The sequence below is a fragment of the Colias croceus genome, chromosome 23 (assembly GCF_905220415.1).
Source record: "Colias croceus chromosome 23, ilColCroc2.1".
Lineage (NCBI taxonomy): Eukaryota > Metazoa > Arthropoda > Insecta > Lepidoptera > Pieridae > Colias > Colias croceus.
In genome coordinates this window covers 1083669-1102248 of record NC_059559.1, presented here as the reverse complement: position 1 = coordinate 1102248, position 18580 = coordinate 1083669, and the positions used below count along the sequence as shown (strand labels likewise).

At 35.0% G+C, this 18580-nt stretch overlaps 3 protein-coding genes and 1 long non-coding RNA gene across 4 annotated transcripts; 1 reads left to right on the top strand and 3 right to left on the bottom strand.

Moving 5' to 3' along the window:
* Positions 1 to 1719: 1719 nt before the first annotated feature.
* LOC123702342 lies at positions 1720 to 2486 on the bottom strand. Its single transcript, XR_006752859.1, has 2 exons — positions 2376 to 2486; positions 1720 to 1870 (listed from the first exon to the last, which is right to left on the bottom strand). It is a non-coding gene; the product is annotated as an uncharacterized LOC123702342 (long non-coding RNA).
* A 1137-nt stretch (positions 2487 to 3623) lies between these two features.
* LOC123702537 lies at positions 3624 to 4997 on the bottom strand. Its single transcript, XM_045650314.1, has one exon. The coding sequence runs from the start codon at positions 4995 to 4997 to the stop codon at positions 3624 to 3626; it is 1374 nt and encodes a 457-aa protein (XP_045506270.1).
* A 60-nt stretch (positions 4998 to 5057) lies between these two features.
* On the bottom strand, positions 5058 to 7640 carry LOC123702536. The gene has a single exon (XM_045650313.1). It carries the CDS (start codon positions 7638 to 7640, stop codon positions 5058 to 5060), a length of 2583 nt encoding a protein of 860 aa, XP_045506269.1.
* A 1414-nt stretch (positions 7641 to 9054) lies between these two features.
* LOC123702421 (putative nuclease HARBI1) lies at positions 9055 to 10870 on the top strand. Its single transcript, XM_045650171.1, has 3 exons — positions 9055 to 9420; positions 9505 to 9773; positions 9900 to 10870. The coding sequence occupies exons 1-3, from the start codon at positions 9350 to 9352 to the stop codon at positions 10040 to 10042; spliced, it is 483 nt and encodes a 160-aa protein (XP_045506127.1). The 5' UTR covers positions 9055 to 9349; the 3' UTR covers positions 10043 to 10870.
* The last annotated feature ends 7710 nt before the right edge of the window (positions 10871 to 18580 follow it).

Below are 18580 nucleotides of genomic sequence, written 5' to 3'. Positions count from 1 at the left end.
CAACAACAGCAACAAAAAGTCAACAATAACAATTAGTAACAATAACAGAATACCACGTAAAGTATCAATATAAAAATGCAACTTGTATACAAGGCTGACACACTAGTAGAGACGATTGACTCGATTGACAAACGATCACGAGATGGGCGCCGATTATATGATTTTCCAACTCTATGATTTTTTAACGATCCATTTCATGTACACGAACTGCGTAGGTATTGTATTTTTGTGTTATTTTATTTTATTTTATATTAAACTAAACGATGCTGTTTTTGATTTATAAGCTTAAGATGTTTCATTTTTATATATTTGGTAATAATGCCGCCCTAAAATAAAAATATTATGCACTAAAATTATTTTGGAGTTTTAAACATAAAATACGTAATTCGGAACACGATGAAGTGTCACAGGACTCAGCATAGGTGAAAAGGACAGTACAGACAGACAAGTAAAGTACGTATTTATTCAATATTATTATTTTAATTTTTTTTTTGTTAATTTTTACGTATTTTTATCATGTACTGTATAACATGTGTATATATTTTATTGTATTCTTTTATTATTTCTACCCTATTCTAAAAATATGTTTTATTTGTTTTACACATAGAGATCTAGAGAGATGCCAATCGCTTGCGCTGAGTACGAAACCAGTGTCTCATAACAAATTTACGCACACAACAGTAAACAAAATAAAAACAATACTTCGCGTTGTGTGCGTGTCATCACACAAAAATTTGAGAGCGACTATTCGTTCGCACACTAGATTGTAAGTAACGTACGTATACCACACCACACAGCCGCAAGATATGCGTTTACGATAGGGATTGCTTGTCGATAAAATGAGAAACGTTAAAATTAAAACAATTTATAGGCAATACAGTAACTAGGTAGAAAATAGAAATGGACACCTTGATGGTAGCATTCATGGTGATGAAGTACATAAAGCATTGCCTATTGACTAATATTGTTAAGTAAAATAAGTATTAAATAAGTGAATTTTTTTTAATCCATGTATAATAACTTAGAGCATTAAACCAACCGGAGACGACACGCGCAATTCTTTCATAGTCAAAAAGTCTGTCATTTCCTGCGGGGGGCACGAGTAAACACATTTAAATAGTGTTAACACAAACGCATTTTGAGATTACGTCGCTACAACACGCACACGACAAAATAATCAAACACCAGCATGACTATACACATACAAGTACAAACCTTGGTACAAACACACACATAGACACCGTGTCTGTATTCAACGTCAATGTAAACATCGATAGTGCGAAAACGCGTCGATAATTGAAGTCGATAATAATTATAATACTTATCGATACTTTATGCTCAATGAATTTAGAATTTTAATTTTAATGATAAATTAAATATTTGTGATTTGTGACATCTAAGTATTCATAATGAATAACAAGTTGAGAGGTCGTCGTGACGTCGATTTGACACTTTCAAAACAATGAATATGCGTAACAAAAATAAAGATGTAGTATAACCTCTATAGTAATTTTCTAGTTTTCAAAAATTCATATCTCAAAAACTAAAAGTTTCCGTCAATTGCAAATTTTAGATTTAGGTTCCGTAGGACAACAGCTAACCTCAAAAAAATTTACGCCTCTCAACTCGACGTCCCATAAAGTTTAGCCTAATACCATTTTTTTGTGAATGTCACAATTTACATATAAAACAAGAAATAGTGAACAAAAAGACAGCTTCGTCGTTCATTTACATCATTTATTTACAAATATTTACATTTATTTTAACGCAGAAACACTAGTTAGTGCTAGTCCGTTTAGGAGTCCATGAAACATGATTCGCATTCGGAGATCGAATCCAAACATCCCGAATCACAGCAGCTTTTAGAAATCTGAAAAAAAAATGAGAATGAAACAAACTGATAAAATTTATCATCATCAGCCATAAGACGCCCACGGCTGGATAATATTTATATTGATATTATTCTTTTACCGTCCCATCCCTAATTTTTATGCAGTGATACCAGAATAACGAATTAAAAATGCCTTTTTACGTACATGTTACGAACGTAAGTAATTGCATTATAATTAATAAAATACAAACTTAAACCAATAAATGAATTTGCAAACGGTATTTATCATTAATTCATAAAGTTTATACAAATTATACTTCACGTTATTTATGGTTTCTTTGGCTAAATTTTATTACTCTATAATAACAAATATGAACGGTGATAAAAGTTATAATTAAATATTAAAACAGTCTACGTACTTTAAAATTTACCCAAAAGTGGATGTAGTACCATTATGTGGCAACACTTTTACATTGACAATATATTTCAGTATTTTGCAAATTTGCTGCAATATTTCACAATATTTTGACGTAAAAGTACTTACAGATGAAAAGTAACATTATCCTTAATTACATTCCACGTTTCTGACCACTTCTTACACGTAAATTCACTTCAATTTGGCATATTTCGCTCCGGTTTTTTCACGTTCACTGACATTAGCTAAATGGCGTTGGGCGCGCGTCAACTAGTTTTATATAACAGGTATGTAACGCGTACTCAAACCTTTGGCGAGCGGGGAACGCCTGCCAATGGCCACTCCGGTTGGTTTAATGCTCTAAGTATAATAATCACTATAAAATTATTGCTCGAGTACCTATCAAATAATAATAATACAATCAGATATTAAGCTAATAGTAATACATTATGATATCAAAATAAGGTAGTAAAATAATACATAATACGATAAAAAATCCGAATCTTATCGACATGTACACACTCGACGCGCATCCTCAAGTAACGACCGCGAGCAGCGGCCGTACTACACGATCGAACGTTTTTGTTAGCTTTAGTATCTGTTTATTGTGTTAAGGTTCAAATTAGCTCAGCAGAGGGATATTGAAGAAAAATACGTGTATTCACTTTGACTGTTTATTTCATACTGGATTTACATTCATCGCATCGAATCTATCAATACATTTAGATCATTAAGTAAAGTCAATACACAAGAAAAATTCAATTAATGTAAAATTCTCCCGAACATACCGGCGGCCAAAAACAATAGTTTTTTATACAGTAGTAAAATCAACATGAACTACATCCTTCCTCTTTGACATGAACTCATCTAATAACATTCAAATAAATTTATACAACAACTGTAAATAACATATTAGTGGACTGTAAATTTTTAAATAACAATTGTATATAAATGTAAATCAAATAAACTAAAAATCTTGGCAACGCTATCAATTTGTATAATGGCCGTTTAAACTCATGATTACCCTGGCACTGTACTGTTACCACACGGACATGGTTGTCTGCCCCGGGATGTAGATCCTTCACTCGTCCCATTAGCCATCTAGCGGGAGGCATATTATCCTCTTTAATAACAAATCGATTGACTCGCATTGCTGGTAGCGGACCCATGAACTGGCTCTTCACTTTAGCCTTGTCTATAATGCATATCTTACAATTCCGAATACATTGCTTTACTGCTGACTTCACTCCAATCACCCAATATTTAGTTCTAATGTAAGTTAACATTAGTTGTATGCCACCATGGAGCGTTTTTGTATGTGCTTCGTTAACTAACAACCTTGTAATGTATTGATGACTCGGTATTATAATAGGATGTTTAGTTGTATCTGACAGTGATGCATTCTGCAACCGGCCCCCTACCCTCAAAATTCCTCTTTCGTCTATGAAATATGAATGGAGCTAGTGTTATAAGTGTACTTCGTTTCTTCACTCTTCCTTCTTTCTTTAGCGATTCTATATCCTTTTCATAAACTAAGTTTTGATAATATCTTATGCATTCTTCTAATATGTATTCCATTTCATGTGATGTTAAATAATGATGTGTTTGTGTTGTCCGTTTCTTACGAAATCTTCTACAATATGCGAGTACCCGTTTCATTCTTGACATAGTGGAAAATCTCTCCCAAATTGGCTTTTCTTCTATAATAACATTACATTTTAGCTTCTTCATTTCTAAATCTATTTTTGGAACATCACATCTCTCAAGTTGAAGGTTTGTTTGTTGTAACCAAACCGGTCCCATCCACCAAATCTCAGAATCTACTAGATCACATGCGTCAATGCCTCTGGTTGCAATATCTGCAGGATTCTCGGCAGATTTGACGTGTCTCCAACATTCATTATCCAAGACTCGTGTTATACCTCCAACCCGATTTGCAACAAAAGTCTTCAAGTGAATCGGTTGACATTGTAACCATGAAAGTACAACCATTGAATCCGTCCAGGCGAATATTCTATTTTTAGGTATCTTTAGCACCTCCACAAGATCTTCAATCAGCTCCGCTAGTAGGGCTGCAGCGCAAAGTTCCAATCTTGGTACTGATATTTGCTTCAATGGTGCAACCTTGGTTCGTGATGCAAGTATAGTTACATGTATTTTGTCATCATGAAAAACTCTCAGATATGTTACAGCAGCGTAAGCTTGAGCAGATGCATCTGCAAAACCGTGCAATTCAACTTTGTCATTATCAAGTGTAGTTTTTAACCAGCGTGGTATCTTGAGGTTTTGCAAATGTGTAAGTTGTTCTCTGTATCTTATCCACTCTTCGCGTAAATCCGGAGTTAGTTGATCGTCCCATCCTAGGCTACATAACCATAATCTTTGTATTAAAATCTTCGCAGTAACAATTACAGGCGAAAGCCACCCAAAAAGATCAAAAAGTCGAGCCACATCAGATAGAATTGTCCTCTTTGTTACAGGAAGCTTCATTTCTGGTAAGTTGACTGATACCTTGAATGCATCATCTTTTCTATCCCATGTTAATCCGACAATTCTTATTACATCATCTAACTTTATATTTATCTTGTCCCTTGTATCAATATCATTTCTTTGTAAATAGTTCAATACTTCTTCTGAATTACTAGACCATTTCTGCATTTGAAACCCTCCTTTAGCTAATATCTCTATTATTTCTTTACACATGTTCTTTGTCTTCTCAATATTTTCATTTCCTGTCATGAGGTCATCCATATAGAAAGCCCTTTTAATAACAGCAGTGTCCGTATAATTATGCACCTCATCATCTGCTAATTATATTAAAGTTCGCACAGCCAAATAAGGAGCTGCTGCTGTACCAAAGGTTACAGTTGTTAGGTCATATTCTTCAATTTGATCATGAGGATTATCTCGCCATAAGATGCGTTGTAAAGGTGTATGTTTAGCAGTCATGTTGATCATTCTATACATCTTAACGATGTCCCCCACAACACATATCTTATGCATTCGCCACGCTATAATTAAACTTCTGAGGTCTGGCTGTAACACAGGTCCAATCATCATACAATTATTTAATGAATAGCCATTAGAACCTTTAGCCGATGCATCAAAGACGACTCGTACCTTCGTCGTTTCTTTGTCATCACGTATTACTGCATGATGCGGCAGATAAATAGCATTATCGTTATTGACATTCTTTACCTGTTTCATGTGACCCATTGCCTTGTATTCATGTATAACCTTTGTATATTCTATTTTCAACTTCTTATCTCTTTCGAATTTCTTTTCTAGTTGTGTAAATCTTCTCATAGCTTGCTCTTTTGTTTTTCCACATAATTTAATCGTGTCTTCTATACTTTGTTTTAACGGTAAATGTACTTCATATCGTCCTGTTGAATCTCTTCTTGTTGTATTCTTGTAAATCTCCTCACATAGTTCTTCTTCTTTTGTTTGAATCTTCTTCTTTTTGTAGACATCTGTTTCTATTTCCCAGAACCTTCTAAGTAAATCATTATCTTCTTCAACCATTCTTGTTATATGTAGTGTTAATATATTGTTATCCATAATCTTTCCATCTCTTCGACCTGATATAATCCATCCCAAACGTGTTTTCTGCACCACTAACCCATCTGACAATTTTACCAATCCTTCTTCTATAATTTTGCAATAGACATCCGCTCCCAACAACATGTCAATTCTTCCTGGTGTATGATAGGTAGGGTCAGCCAATGGTAACATTTGGAGCTCTGAACAGTTCGTCTTGATGTGTGTTGAGGGCATACTTGTTGAAATAGTCTTGAGAATGTAAGCCCTGACTTCAATACTATCATCTTCTTCTTTCCATCGTGACGAAACTGCGAGATCGACTAGATGTTGTATTTGTATACGATTACCTTCTCCCACTCCTGAGACTACACCGTTGATTTTGGATTTTGTACAACCCAAAAGTGCCGCTGCTCTCGCAGAAACGAATGTGGCCTCTGATCCCTGATCAATTAAAGCACGAAGCATGTGTGTGTAACCGTTCTTCGCTTTGACCATAACTTGTGCTGTCGCTAACAATACTTGTTGATCGGGTTGTTCTCTAGAGAAGTGTGCTGTTGTGATGTTTTGTTCTGGTTGTGGTTGTTCATCTTCGTCCGTATGTGTCAGTCTAAATTTATGTAAAAGTGAATGATGTTTTCTTCCGCAAACTCGACATGTTTTCCTTTGTTTACATCGGTATACATTATGATTCGGTTGAAGGCAATTGTAACATAAATAATTCTTCTTCACAAACTCTTGTCGCGCATCAACCGACTGATTCACAAATTCCTTGCAGTTGAATATGTAGTGCTCACCCTTGCAATATGTACATAATACCGGTGAAACATGAACTCGTGGTGTTTGATAAATATCCCGGCGGCCGTCTTCGACTGTGGCGTGATGTGACTTATATGTTGAAGGTTTCTCCCTAGTAGATGTTGTTACTGGCGTGACAAGTTCAAGTGTACGAAACTTAGCTTCAAGAAACTTCTTCAGTTCTGACCATGTAGATAGTTCATCACTTCCATCCTTGTGTGTAAGTTCCTCCCAGTCCTTTAACGACTCTGTATCCAACTTCTGCCCCACCAGAAATATTATTATAGGATCCCAAGAATCGGTGTTAATATTCAAATTATTAAGGCTCTGTATGCACTCTGTTGTTGTATCTAATATCGCTTTAATTTGACTTGCAGACTGGTTCACTACTTTCTTTTGGTTAAATAATCTTTTTAAAATAGAAGTAACTATCATCTTTTTGTTTCCAAATCGCCCCTTTAATGTATCCCACGCTTGTTTATAATTCGACCCGGTAATAGGTATATTTCTTAACAACATCTCGGCTTCACCACATACACTTGTTTTCAAATAATGTAATTTCTGTACATCCCCTAATGAAGTGTCATGAACGAGCGCTTTAAATAAATCTTGATAAGAGGGCCAGTCTTCATATCTTCCCGAAAAAGTTGGCAATTGTATCCTGGGTAACTTAGAAACCGATTGTTGACCTTCTACGCATGCTATTGACATATCACACGGCGGAGCGGATTGATTCAGTTGTTTCAATTTAATTAATAAATCCCGTAAGTCGGCTTCTAAGTTTAGATACAAATCTTCATATAAGTAATATTCTTCGTTAAGGAAGTATGTCAATACTCCCTTCTGTTCCCGTGGCGTACACTTAACAAGACCGTTGTGAGCTTGCTTAAACGATGCCCAATATTCTTCAATTGTCTGCAATCGCGCTGTGATATACCCTTCCGTTAATCGCTGCTTAGGACACTTCTTTAAATTAGTTTGTGTTTTTTGTAAAGTGCTAGCTAAGTCTTCCAATGTGCTTAAATATCCACTTTGTTCCATAGTAGGCGGCGACATTTTTTATATTCGTAAATAGTAAGTAAATCTTCCAATAATCAATCTTCACAAATGTTATAAAAACGTAATTATCCAATTCTAACTTGTTTACAGCAATACCGATGCAAAGAACACCTGCGTTATCTAAGGAATGTGTCGTCTTTTGTCTTCGCTGGTCGAGCTCGCTAATCCCTCCGTTCAATATAATCCGGCATCGATGGTCCATATGTTTATTGTGTTAAGGTTCAAATTAGCTCAGCAGAGGGATATTGAAGAAAAATACGTGTATTCACTTTGACTGTTTATTTCATACTGGATTTACATTCATCGCATCGAATCTATCAATACATTTAGATCATTAAGTAAAGTCAATACACAAGAAAAATTCAATTAATGTAAAATTCTCCCGAACAGTATCTTCATTATACATTGCGGTATTCGAACTCCACGTTTGAATAGAGTCACGTACAGAAGAAGCATTGTAAACTATTTACATAAATTAATGTGACTGTCGTTCTGTCACATAATGAAACCAAGAAATCACTCTATGTAATATTGTTTTTGAAATTATAGTAAGAAAATCGTATAATTTTCAGTACTTACCGATGGTATGTGATTCCATTTGACTTAAAGTTGCTGGTTTCACTTCGGTTTTTACAAACTTTAACGGAACAACGCGGCATTGTCAAATAATACCCGGCCGACGGTCGAACGTCAACTGAATGCAACAAACAGCATGTGTTCTTTTTTTGGGCATATTGCTGCGACACCGGCCCCGCCCCCTAACCATATCTCCCTTTAGTTTCTGTGATCTGTGGTTTTACAACATTTTGCGCTTCTTTGCCTTTCTCCCCGTGGTTGCCTGACAGAGATCACTGCATAGTGATAAGGCCGCCCTTTGTGCTTTTTAATCTTATTTTTTGTAAACTTTATGTATATTTTGTTTCTTGCACAATAAAGAGTTAAATAAATGAATAAAGTATAGTTTTTGGAAAGTAAAGATGAGCTTGACACGACTTATATTTTTGGGGGAAAGTAGATCTTTCCATCAAAGTAAAGTTTAAAGTGCGATGTATGAATCTCGGCCTATGAATCAACAGCTTGCCGAGCTTCTTGCCGAACCATCTGGGGAGTTCGATAATTTCGTTCGAATGTCACTGATTTTGAATACCTGCTACAATTTATCCGATGGTTTTTAAGCGAGATACTACCTTATACTATATTGAAATTGTGATTTTTTATTTAAAATATTAAGTTCACTTATCTCACGCATAACAATTAAGGTCTTTTTGGCACTCAATGATGTTTTGCAAGATATTATTAAAGTAAGAAAAACTTCATGTTACTAAGTATTATTTATTAATGTTTAAAAGAAAGAGTTACAAAATAGTTCTAGATGTTTCAAAATACAACAGTCTTAATTTTACCATGGATGAATCATCATGAAACAATGTTTAGCATCATATGAACTTTTCATTTGTGTGTTTTATGCGTCTTCATATGCCTGATATAATATTATATTTTGAGTCTGAGATTGGTTGTACGTTCTATCAGATAATTCTGGTAAATGAAGTTCAACATGTAGATGATGTTTGTAGCCCTTGAGCAGATGAAGACAGCATTAATTTTGATTGTGAATATATTTTATCATTAGACAATATCCGAATACGTTGAATTGAGCAGTATGTTTTTAATGAACCTCAAACTCATGAAACCTCAAACTCATTTTAATGAACCTCAAAAGTGCTGTGAATCAGTTAATTGATTTGATACAACCATATTTAAGTGTCACATCCAAAAGGTAAGGTTATTTTTATCTATAAGCACTAATAAAGGGCTTGTATTGCTATAGTATCAGCATTATATAAAGTTCTTATTTTTCCAGAAATCATGGCATATCTGCCCTTCATCAGATACTTTTGGCTCTACGATTCTATGCATTGGGTACCATGCTGGTGTCCGTTGCAGATTTTATTGGAGTATCTATAACATCTGCTAGTCGTATTGTCTCTGATGTGTCTAGAGCCATAGCAAGATTGTACTCAAACTTTATTGTGCTACAAAATCACACTCAACAAGAGTTTTATAACATTGCTGGATTTCCTAGAGTACATGGAGCCATAGATGGCACCCATATATTAATACAATCACCAAGTAAGTAACTTCATCCATACTCTTCATCTAGATCTCTGCTACGTATTCATACTTGATAACTATTTAGATTGGGACACTTAATTGTTTTTTGTCGTATATATCTTCATATAAGTATTTCTTTTACAGATTCAAATATAGGCGAAGAGTTCAGAAACAGAAAAGGAACATTCTCTATCAATGTGCAAGTTGTGTGTAATAACTCTCTAGAGTTTCTAAATGTTGTTGCCCGATGGCCAGGATCCACTCATGATGCAACTACATATATTTAACCACTCTAATTTAAAAGGTTACTTATTTTGTTGTTTATTATGTGAATTACACTGTTCCTAATGCAAGGTCTTACATTATTATAAAACTTGCACATTCGTGTGAACAAGGTTTACTTGGAAATCGTTGGCTGCTTGGTGACAGTGGCTGTCCGTGTAAGCCCTATCTATTGACACCTCAACCTCAAGCAGTTCATCGAATCAAAAGCGCAATTGGCTGCAAAAAAGCTCGGCATTTTGGCTAAAGTAAGACGATATTTCACACCAGACCAACTTCTCAGATTATACCAAGCTCAAGTGCGGTCGTGTGTCGAGTACTGCAGTCATATATGGGCAGGTGCTGCCAAAACTCATCTAGGGGCCCTAGATTCGATGGAAAAGCGCGCGAAAAAACTTATAGGAGATCCAAGTCTGCTAAAGAAGAAGCTCCTTACTCTTGAGCATCGAAGAAAAATAGCTTGCCTATCGGTCTTCTATAGGCTTCACTTCGGCGAATGCGGATCCGAGTTGCACAGCCTTGTACCGCCTTCTCCTTTCCACTTTAGAACTTCGCGTCGAACGGCCGGTTTCCACCCCTTCATGGTTGACATTCCTCGAGTGCGCACCAAGCGTTATCAGAACACTTTTCTGATCAGAACTGCGAAGGAGTGGAATTCCCTTCCTCCTACTGTGTTTCCCAATGAGTACAATTTGGATTTATTTAAGAAAAAAGTGAATAGGCTATACCTCTCTGATCAGGCATGCTAACTGAGTGGACCGCATCTGCGCTTAACATCAGGCGAGATCGCGGTCAAATGCCTGAACAGTCTTTGAATAAAAAAAAAAAAAAAAAAAAAAACCTCTACTCAACCCAAATACTCCATCAGAGCAACGATATAATGAAGCGCATATTAAAACAAGAAATACTATAGAAAGGTTTGTTTTTGTAAATTGGATGCAGTGACAAAAAAAATTACTTAATACCTACATTTTAGATGCATTGGAGTTTGGAAAAGAAGATTCCCCATAATGTCCTTAAAAATGAGGCTTAAATTAGAAAATATTCAAGCAGTTATTATAGCCACTGCCGTTTTACACAACATTGCCAGAAATTTGAATTTGGAAGAAATAGAGCCAGAAATATCAATTCCGGATACCATACAGGATGAAAATGTAATTGTTAATGACAATTCTCCTTCTTTAAATATATCAGAACGGCAATTGCTAATAAATAATTACTTTCATGTGTAAAATAAATAAGATAAATACATATTTTGTGTACATTTTTATTTTCTATCACAAATTTCACATCACAATATCACACACTTAACAAACTAGGTAATCACTCAATTAAAATATAATTACAAAATTAATTAACTAACCAATTAATTAATTTAAATCTTTTTTTAATCTAGCATTTTCTAATCTAGCATTTTCTAATTTGTTGGATAACTCAATATGATCTGATTTAAAATCTGGTAGGTAGGTATATGATTTATGCGGGCGAAGTCGCGGGTAAACTCTAGTGTGTTATAAATACACTCACCGGCACGGAATCTTGGCCACTTACAAATTTGCCGATAAAAAAAGTTTGAAGTGTTTTTCACGATTTTTTTGTATGCAGATATGTTAACATATTATTTGTTTAATTTTATGGTAAGAAATCATTGAGTTTGAGAATAATCTTTTACCACTTTTTAAGAGTTACTCGAAATTTGTGATTTGTGCGGTTAAGCCGAAGTTACGAATTGTTCGTTTTAAACTTTTTTTGATATCGTTTATGCCGTTTTAAGATATTGTTATTGTTGTACTGTAGTCAATGATCATAACAAACAATAAAAAATGCCATTAACATCTGAACAACCTACTCAGGCCATCACAATGATAGACCAATAACTGCCGCAACGTAAAGTACCTAATGTACAGTATGTACCTCGTTCAGCAATGCACTATGCATGGAGAAGATACCAGAAGACTGGCAGCCATATGTGCAGACCAGGAAATGAAGGTGTGAGGTGCACATCAGCTCGAGAAGACCCGTTTATTGTTCGAGAGATACTCAGAAATGGCTTTCTGACAGTTTTTAGGATACGCCACCGGCTCTAAAACACCAGGATAATAAATGTGAGTGAGCAATCGGAGAGAAGACTAATGAAAGAAGTTAATTTGAAGGTTTGCAGACCAGCACGCCGTCCAGAACTCCTCAGACATCACAGAGAAGCACGTCTTCGTTTTGCACGAGAACATGAAAACTGGACCCACATCCAGTGCGCTCGTGGGGTGTTCACAGATGGCTGCTAAGGCACTTTACGAGCTTCTGATAGCCAACAGTCAGTATAGAGGAGACGAGAAGAGAGGTTTTCACACATCACCACACTCAAAATGCGATTTTTCATGGAGGGTCAATAATGGTATGGGGAGGTATAAGTTCTGATGCTCGCACGGAGTTATTTATCGTAGATAATGGCTAAAATTTGATCAGGTACATCGAGGAAATTCTCCAGGAACATGTTCAGCCCTATTACAGGTTTATCAGTGAAGAAAATTTGCTACTTATACACTATAACGCACGTCCGCGTGTCATACGATACGTATAAGAGTACCTTCAAGAGGTTATTATTGAAAAATTGGAGTGGCCAGCTCGTAGCCCAGATATTAATCCAATAGAACACATCTGGGACATGCTTAAAAGAAACATAAAGTTCGATTCCAACCCAGGACTAATGTTAGATGAGCTTAGAAATACAGCTGAGGCCGTTTGGTACACTATAGCTCAAGTGGTCTCCAAAAATGTCTTCTAGAGTATGCCAGACTGGATGCAAACAGTGTTTAAGGCAAGAGAAGGAAACACCCTTAACTGAAAGGTTCAATTTTTTTTATGGAAACGTTCTTTCTAATTTTTTAGCATTTTTTAAGAAATCATTTAAATTTCACAGGAAAAGCGTAAATTCTTGTTTAATTCATATCTACTCGGTAGTACTTCTTATTAACTTCCAATTATTACTAAAAGTTAGTAAAAACATTAAAGTAACTAGTTTTGATTAAATTTTTATTGAATTTTGTAGTAGAAAAGAAATAGTGTTATTTTACGCAAAAATTTGCAGTGGCCAAGATTCCGTGCCGGTGAGTGTATGTTAAGGTATAATGAATACTCACTCATAGTCATACTTACAGTGCGACATAAAAAAGTAGAAAACGCTGATAGCATGAACTAAATATTTTAGTACAAACTATAGGTCGGTCTTGCCAGGTTATGCGCGATTTTGATGTTCTCACGAAGTAGTGGCGCCCTGATTTATTTTCTACTCTTTTGTGTCGCACTGTATTTATAAGGCAAACTCAAGCGTGTGCGCTATAAAAAATTATGTTATTGGATGAGTTTGGTTAGGAAGCATAAGTATAACATCGGACTTAGGTTTGCTTTAGGGTGCGTCCACATCTGGCGAACGCGCCGCGAATGCGCAGCTCGCGAACGGCGTGCGAGCTGTGTGTGTGCATTTTATACTCGTGCCGTGCGTCGCTACTGCGCAGCTCGCACGCCATTCGCGAACCGCTCGCGTTTGTTCTCGTGTAAAGTTTGCTTGTAAGAAAAAAAGGCTTACACTAGGGATGAGTGGTCTTAAGGGTGCGTCTAATGTGCGCCGCGAATGCGCAGCTTGCGACGCACGAATATAAAATGCACCCGCGCAGCTCACGCGTCGTTTGCCAGATGTGGACATACCATTATAAATACAGGCACTAGTTTCTTATGATTGTGTATGTATGAAACTAAAGCTAGGAAAATTATTTTTCTTAAACTTAAAAAAGAAACTTCTAAAAGTTCTCAGCCTTTAATTAAACCGATACTGTAGTACGGTTGTTCGGTGTCTCACCTGCTATATTTGAGGAGCTTCTGTTCAAAAGGAGATAAATCCACTTTACATTTTTATTTTTTTTTATTTTTTTTATTGTTCTCTATGTTCGAATACACCAACTTGTGCACACATTTTGCTTCAAAAAGCTATATTTCCAATACAAAACGACGTTCAAATTTCAAGTTTCAATCAAAGGGAGATAATTCCGAACGATATTTTTAGAAATAAATGTTTTGAACAAAAAGAGATATATTTCATATAAAATGTCGACTAGACCAAAATTATCGGTACAAAAGGAGATATTTTCATTTCGTTTCGACTACGATTATTTTAAAATCGATTTGTTATGTCAAAGACGGTTAAAAGAGCTTGTATCCAGAGCTACAAAATGTATGATTAAAAACAGTTTATTTTTTTCTATTTCGTCATTCGTCAGTCACTTCACATGTCAATTTCTCCTGTGATTTCTGCCAAACGCGTTGACTATTCTGTATTTTTTTAGAAAAAGATTATAAAATAGACAATTACATCCGTTCAGCGTGTGTTTTTTGTAAAATGGACACTGTAGGCCAGTTGAATTCTGGTCCGAGAAAGAAACAACGAAAAGATCGGTCTACTTATAAAAAGAAGACGTAAGTACTTTCTTTACCATGAGGCCACTGAGCACTGTTCATGTTCTAGTACAAAGGATCACAGTATGGTCTTCAACTTTGATAATTTTCTGTTTTAGGTACACAGATAAGGATCCTCTTGGAATTAATTTTAAGCAGCCATGTCAACACAAGACCTCCAGTAAATTCAAATGTTCTTCGGTAACACTTCGGAATGTTATAAAAAACCGAAAGTTGTTTTTTGCACAAAACAGTAAAGTCAAACAAGATGTTTATTTGACGAGATTAATGACATCATATGAACCTCAGAGAAGAAGAGGTGGTTTAGGAATTGGGCTTAAAAACAGAAAAATGTCTTGCTCCTATAAATGTCTAAAAAGCGATAATTCCGAATATTTTTATTTTTTTATAAAATACCATGCTATTAAAAAAAAATTATTGCCATGATTTTGAACTGTTGTGTTGATACTTACCCATCACCTTTTTTTAAATATAACTATAACCTTTACTCAGCTAATTATCAGAAATATTGCTTTTCTGAAAATTCTCTTATGGTGGATTTATCTCCTTTTGAACAGAAGCTCCTCATTTATGGTAGACAAATGCTTTGTCACTGTTGGTCAACTATCCTTTGACAACTCCTTAACATATCTTGATAATTTAATTTCTAGAAAAAAAGAAACCCATAATTATCATTGAAGAATCAGATGAGTCTGATGACGACAGCCAGCCATCACGAGGGTTTAGAAGTTACAAAGATGCAGAGATTCAAACCACCGTAGCAACGAAATTCATAAATTATCAATCTCCTTCCGACCCACGGAATATTAATTTTGCAAGGCTATAGTAGCGTCCGAACTACAATTTCTACCCGAAGAAAAACGGTCTTATATATCAGAAATATTCAATATCATCAGAGTACTAAGAGGAGCTTCACAATTGTCAGAAATAGTAAACATTTTGCCCAAAATAAGTAATGACAAAAATAATGATGATTTGACACCGGATCAAACAGAGGCTAATTCTGAAAAAAGAGACCCATTTACGACGATGATGAAACTCAAAGCGACGACTATTTAACTCAATGCGACGACTATTTAACTCAATGCGATGACGATTTAACTCAATGCGATGACGATTTAACTCAATGCGATCACGATTTAACTCAATGCGATGACGATTTAACTCAAAGCTATGACACTTTTACTAAATGCGGAGACGATGAAACTCAATTTGATTAGGATGTAACTGAATGCAGTGACGATGAAACTCGATGTGATAAAAATAATCATGTACTGACAGAAGTAAAGGAAATTCAAACGAACGAAGGCGAAATAATTGATGCTTTCATATACAGACAATATGTAAATAGACTATCTTATTCGATCGAAGCTTTACCTAAAATAGACTTCCAAAATGATAATTCCTTAGACGAACGCAACAAAGATGTTGCAAGAATTATAGCATTCGAGTTAGAAATTATGTCCGAAGAAAGTCGATCGAATACATATCCTCAAATATTGAACTTCATCAGGATTTTGAGAGGTGATTCAAATCAAGTTGTGGCGTTTGTTCCTGATTTAAGTGACTTTAAAACAGATGCAGATAGTTCGTATAACCCAGAATTTCCATTGAATACATTTTAATTTTGTTAAGATTAATTAAAAGACTAATTGAATAATCAAATATTTATTTAAAATCACAACAGTTGCATATCTGAATAATAATTGTGATTACAAATACACTCGACGGCAATGAAAACGGGTCACCACGGGTGACCACAGACCAACAACATAAATCTTAATATTTCGGAAACTAAGAATGACAGCTTATTCAAACAAAAACGGTCTGATCATCCTCTTAAAAAAGTATCAGCACATTAAGAAGGACCCTGTATAAATTACTTTAAAAAATAATCAAATTAATATATTAAATTATACAGATTTTTTCCATATACTTGATTGATATAATTATTATTAACTTAAATACAAAAGCTATTAGAACGGCCTTAAAATTATATTGCTTTGGCGACAATCATCACAAATCGTATATCTAGCTTTTATTACACTTTCTGTTATAAAATATTTATTGAAAATCACAACAGTTGCATAATTGAATAATAATTGTAATTACTAATAATTACCTAACGTTGGCACACATTTTCAGTACGATTAGAAACTGGAATTAACAATAATGATACATTTAAAAAAATTAACAATATTTTCAACAAAATATCTTACATTCGAAATTGATTAATGTTTTTAAACTTTGAAATTATAACAACTAATCATAAACTAAATTTTTCAGCGAAAAGTGATAAATTATTTGAAAATATTACTAATACAAAATAACAACCTTAAACATATTGTATTCAAAACTAAGACGCATTATCTTAAAATGGTTTTCTCCTTATGTTTGATTGATCTAATTATTATTTACTATCACTTAATTACTACTACTATTTTGGAAATTTATTTATTGATTGGAGAACTACAATTCGTACCGCCATGTATGCGATCAGTAGCTTATATGAATATATGTACTTAAATATGTTGATTCTTTAAAACATGAGCACCGCAAATAATTCAAATGAAACTAACTTTTATTTCACAAGATTTACAATATCCAATGACTTAATTTTAAGAATTGATTGTAAAATGTAATAATCAAGAATATCAAATAAAAAACAACAACTTAAAGGTTCATTCTTCACATTTGTAAATCGAATTTAAAATTACTAACAAAACTGGTTTGCTATTCTATAATAATAATTATGTATGTGGATAAGTTTTTTCTAATAAATCTTTATTTGCTCTAATAAAAAGCATCCTTTGCAGCAAATTTGAGTCCAAGTTGGTCCTTAATGGACTTAGCAAAAACTTTAACGATGAAAACAACCTTTCTACAGAAACCTGTGTAGCTGGACTAGCTAAGATAATGTCAGCGATTCTTGCCAGCTGGGAATTTGCCGTAGTTTTAGAGCACCAATGCTGAATAATATTTGTCTCTAATGGTACCCTGGGTAATCCCCGTAATTCTCTTATGCATATATCAATCGAGGGTCTCGTTCCAGTTGAGAGCCCTCGTGACATTTTGGTCCTCACAAGCATGTCCTCTATTGGTAACAAGTCTTTATTAATATTTGGTACGTCTAGAGGTAATGGAGGTCTAGTACTCGGGCCGGGCTCTTCTATATTTTCGGGGGCTAAATCAGGCGATTTTTCGGACAATGTCTGTATTTTTTTCCATGTTTGCTTTAAAAGGGCCCTGGCCTTTGCATATTGTTCATCTGACAATACTACGTTTAAGCGGCTGTCCATGTACAGTCCTTCTAGAACAGTATCCGTCTCCAACAGCTTTTTTTCCCGATTTTTCATCGCTTCGCGTAAGTCACGTGCAAAGGGGCTATGCAGTGGTTCAATTTTAGTCTTGCATTTCACCCATGAAATGTAAAAATCCCCAATCCCCAATCGTCAGTTATTCTCGTTGCAATTCCACAGTTGTGACGTAAAAAGGCTCTAGACATTTTACTAATTCGGTTATTTCGTCCCAAAATGTTGGAGAGGTCAGTCTGGTAACAGCATCAATGCTTGCACTAAAGTTTTTCAGCTCTTGCAATCTAACAAGCATCATGTATTTCGAAGACCATTTCGTTGCAAAGTCGATAACTGGGATTTTCAAGTTGGCCAGTTGCAGTAAATTCCTGTTTGTAGGTGTGCGTAAGATCCGAACAATTTTTCTTGCTAAATCAATTATGGCTTGGGTCTCTACATTTTCTTCAATCGCGTCTTTTATCACCAGCTGCAATGTGTGTGCAGCGCAAAGCATGCCTCTAATTTTTAAATGTGGCTCTTCGTCTTCTGACCGTTCTGACAGAGCACTTTGTAAAGCTGTTAATGTTAATTCGGGATCCGTAATTAAATCAGAAAAATCAGTTATTTCATTGTCTTTCTCGTTGTCATCATCATCGTCATCTTCAAGGGTGTCATCATCAAGTATTGAGTCATCTGACCAGAAGTCACCCTTTAAAAGTTTGGTCATTTTCTTCATATTCGAACCGTTATCTGTCGTGATGGAATAGATTTGTTCCGTTGGGA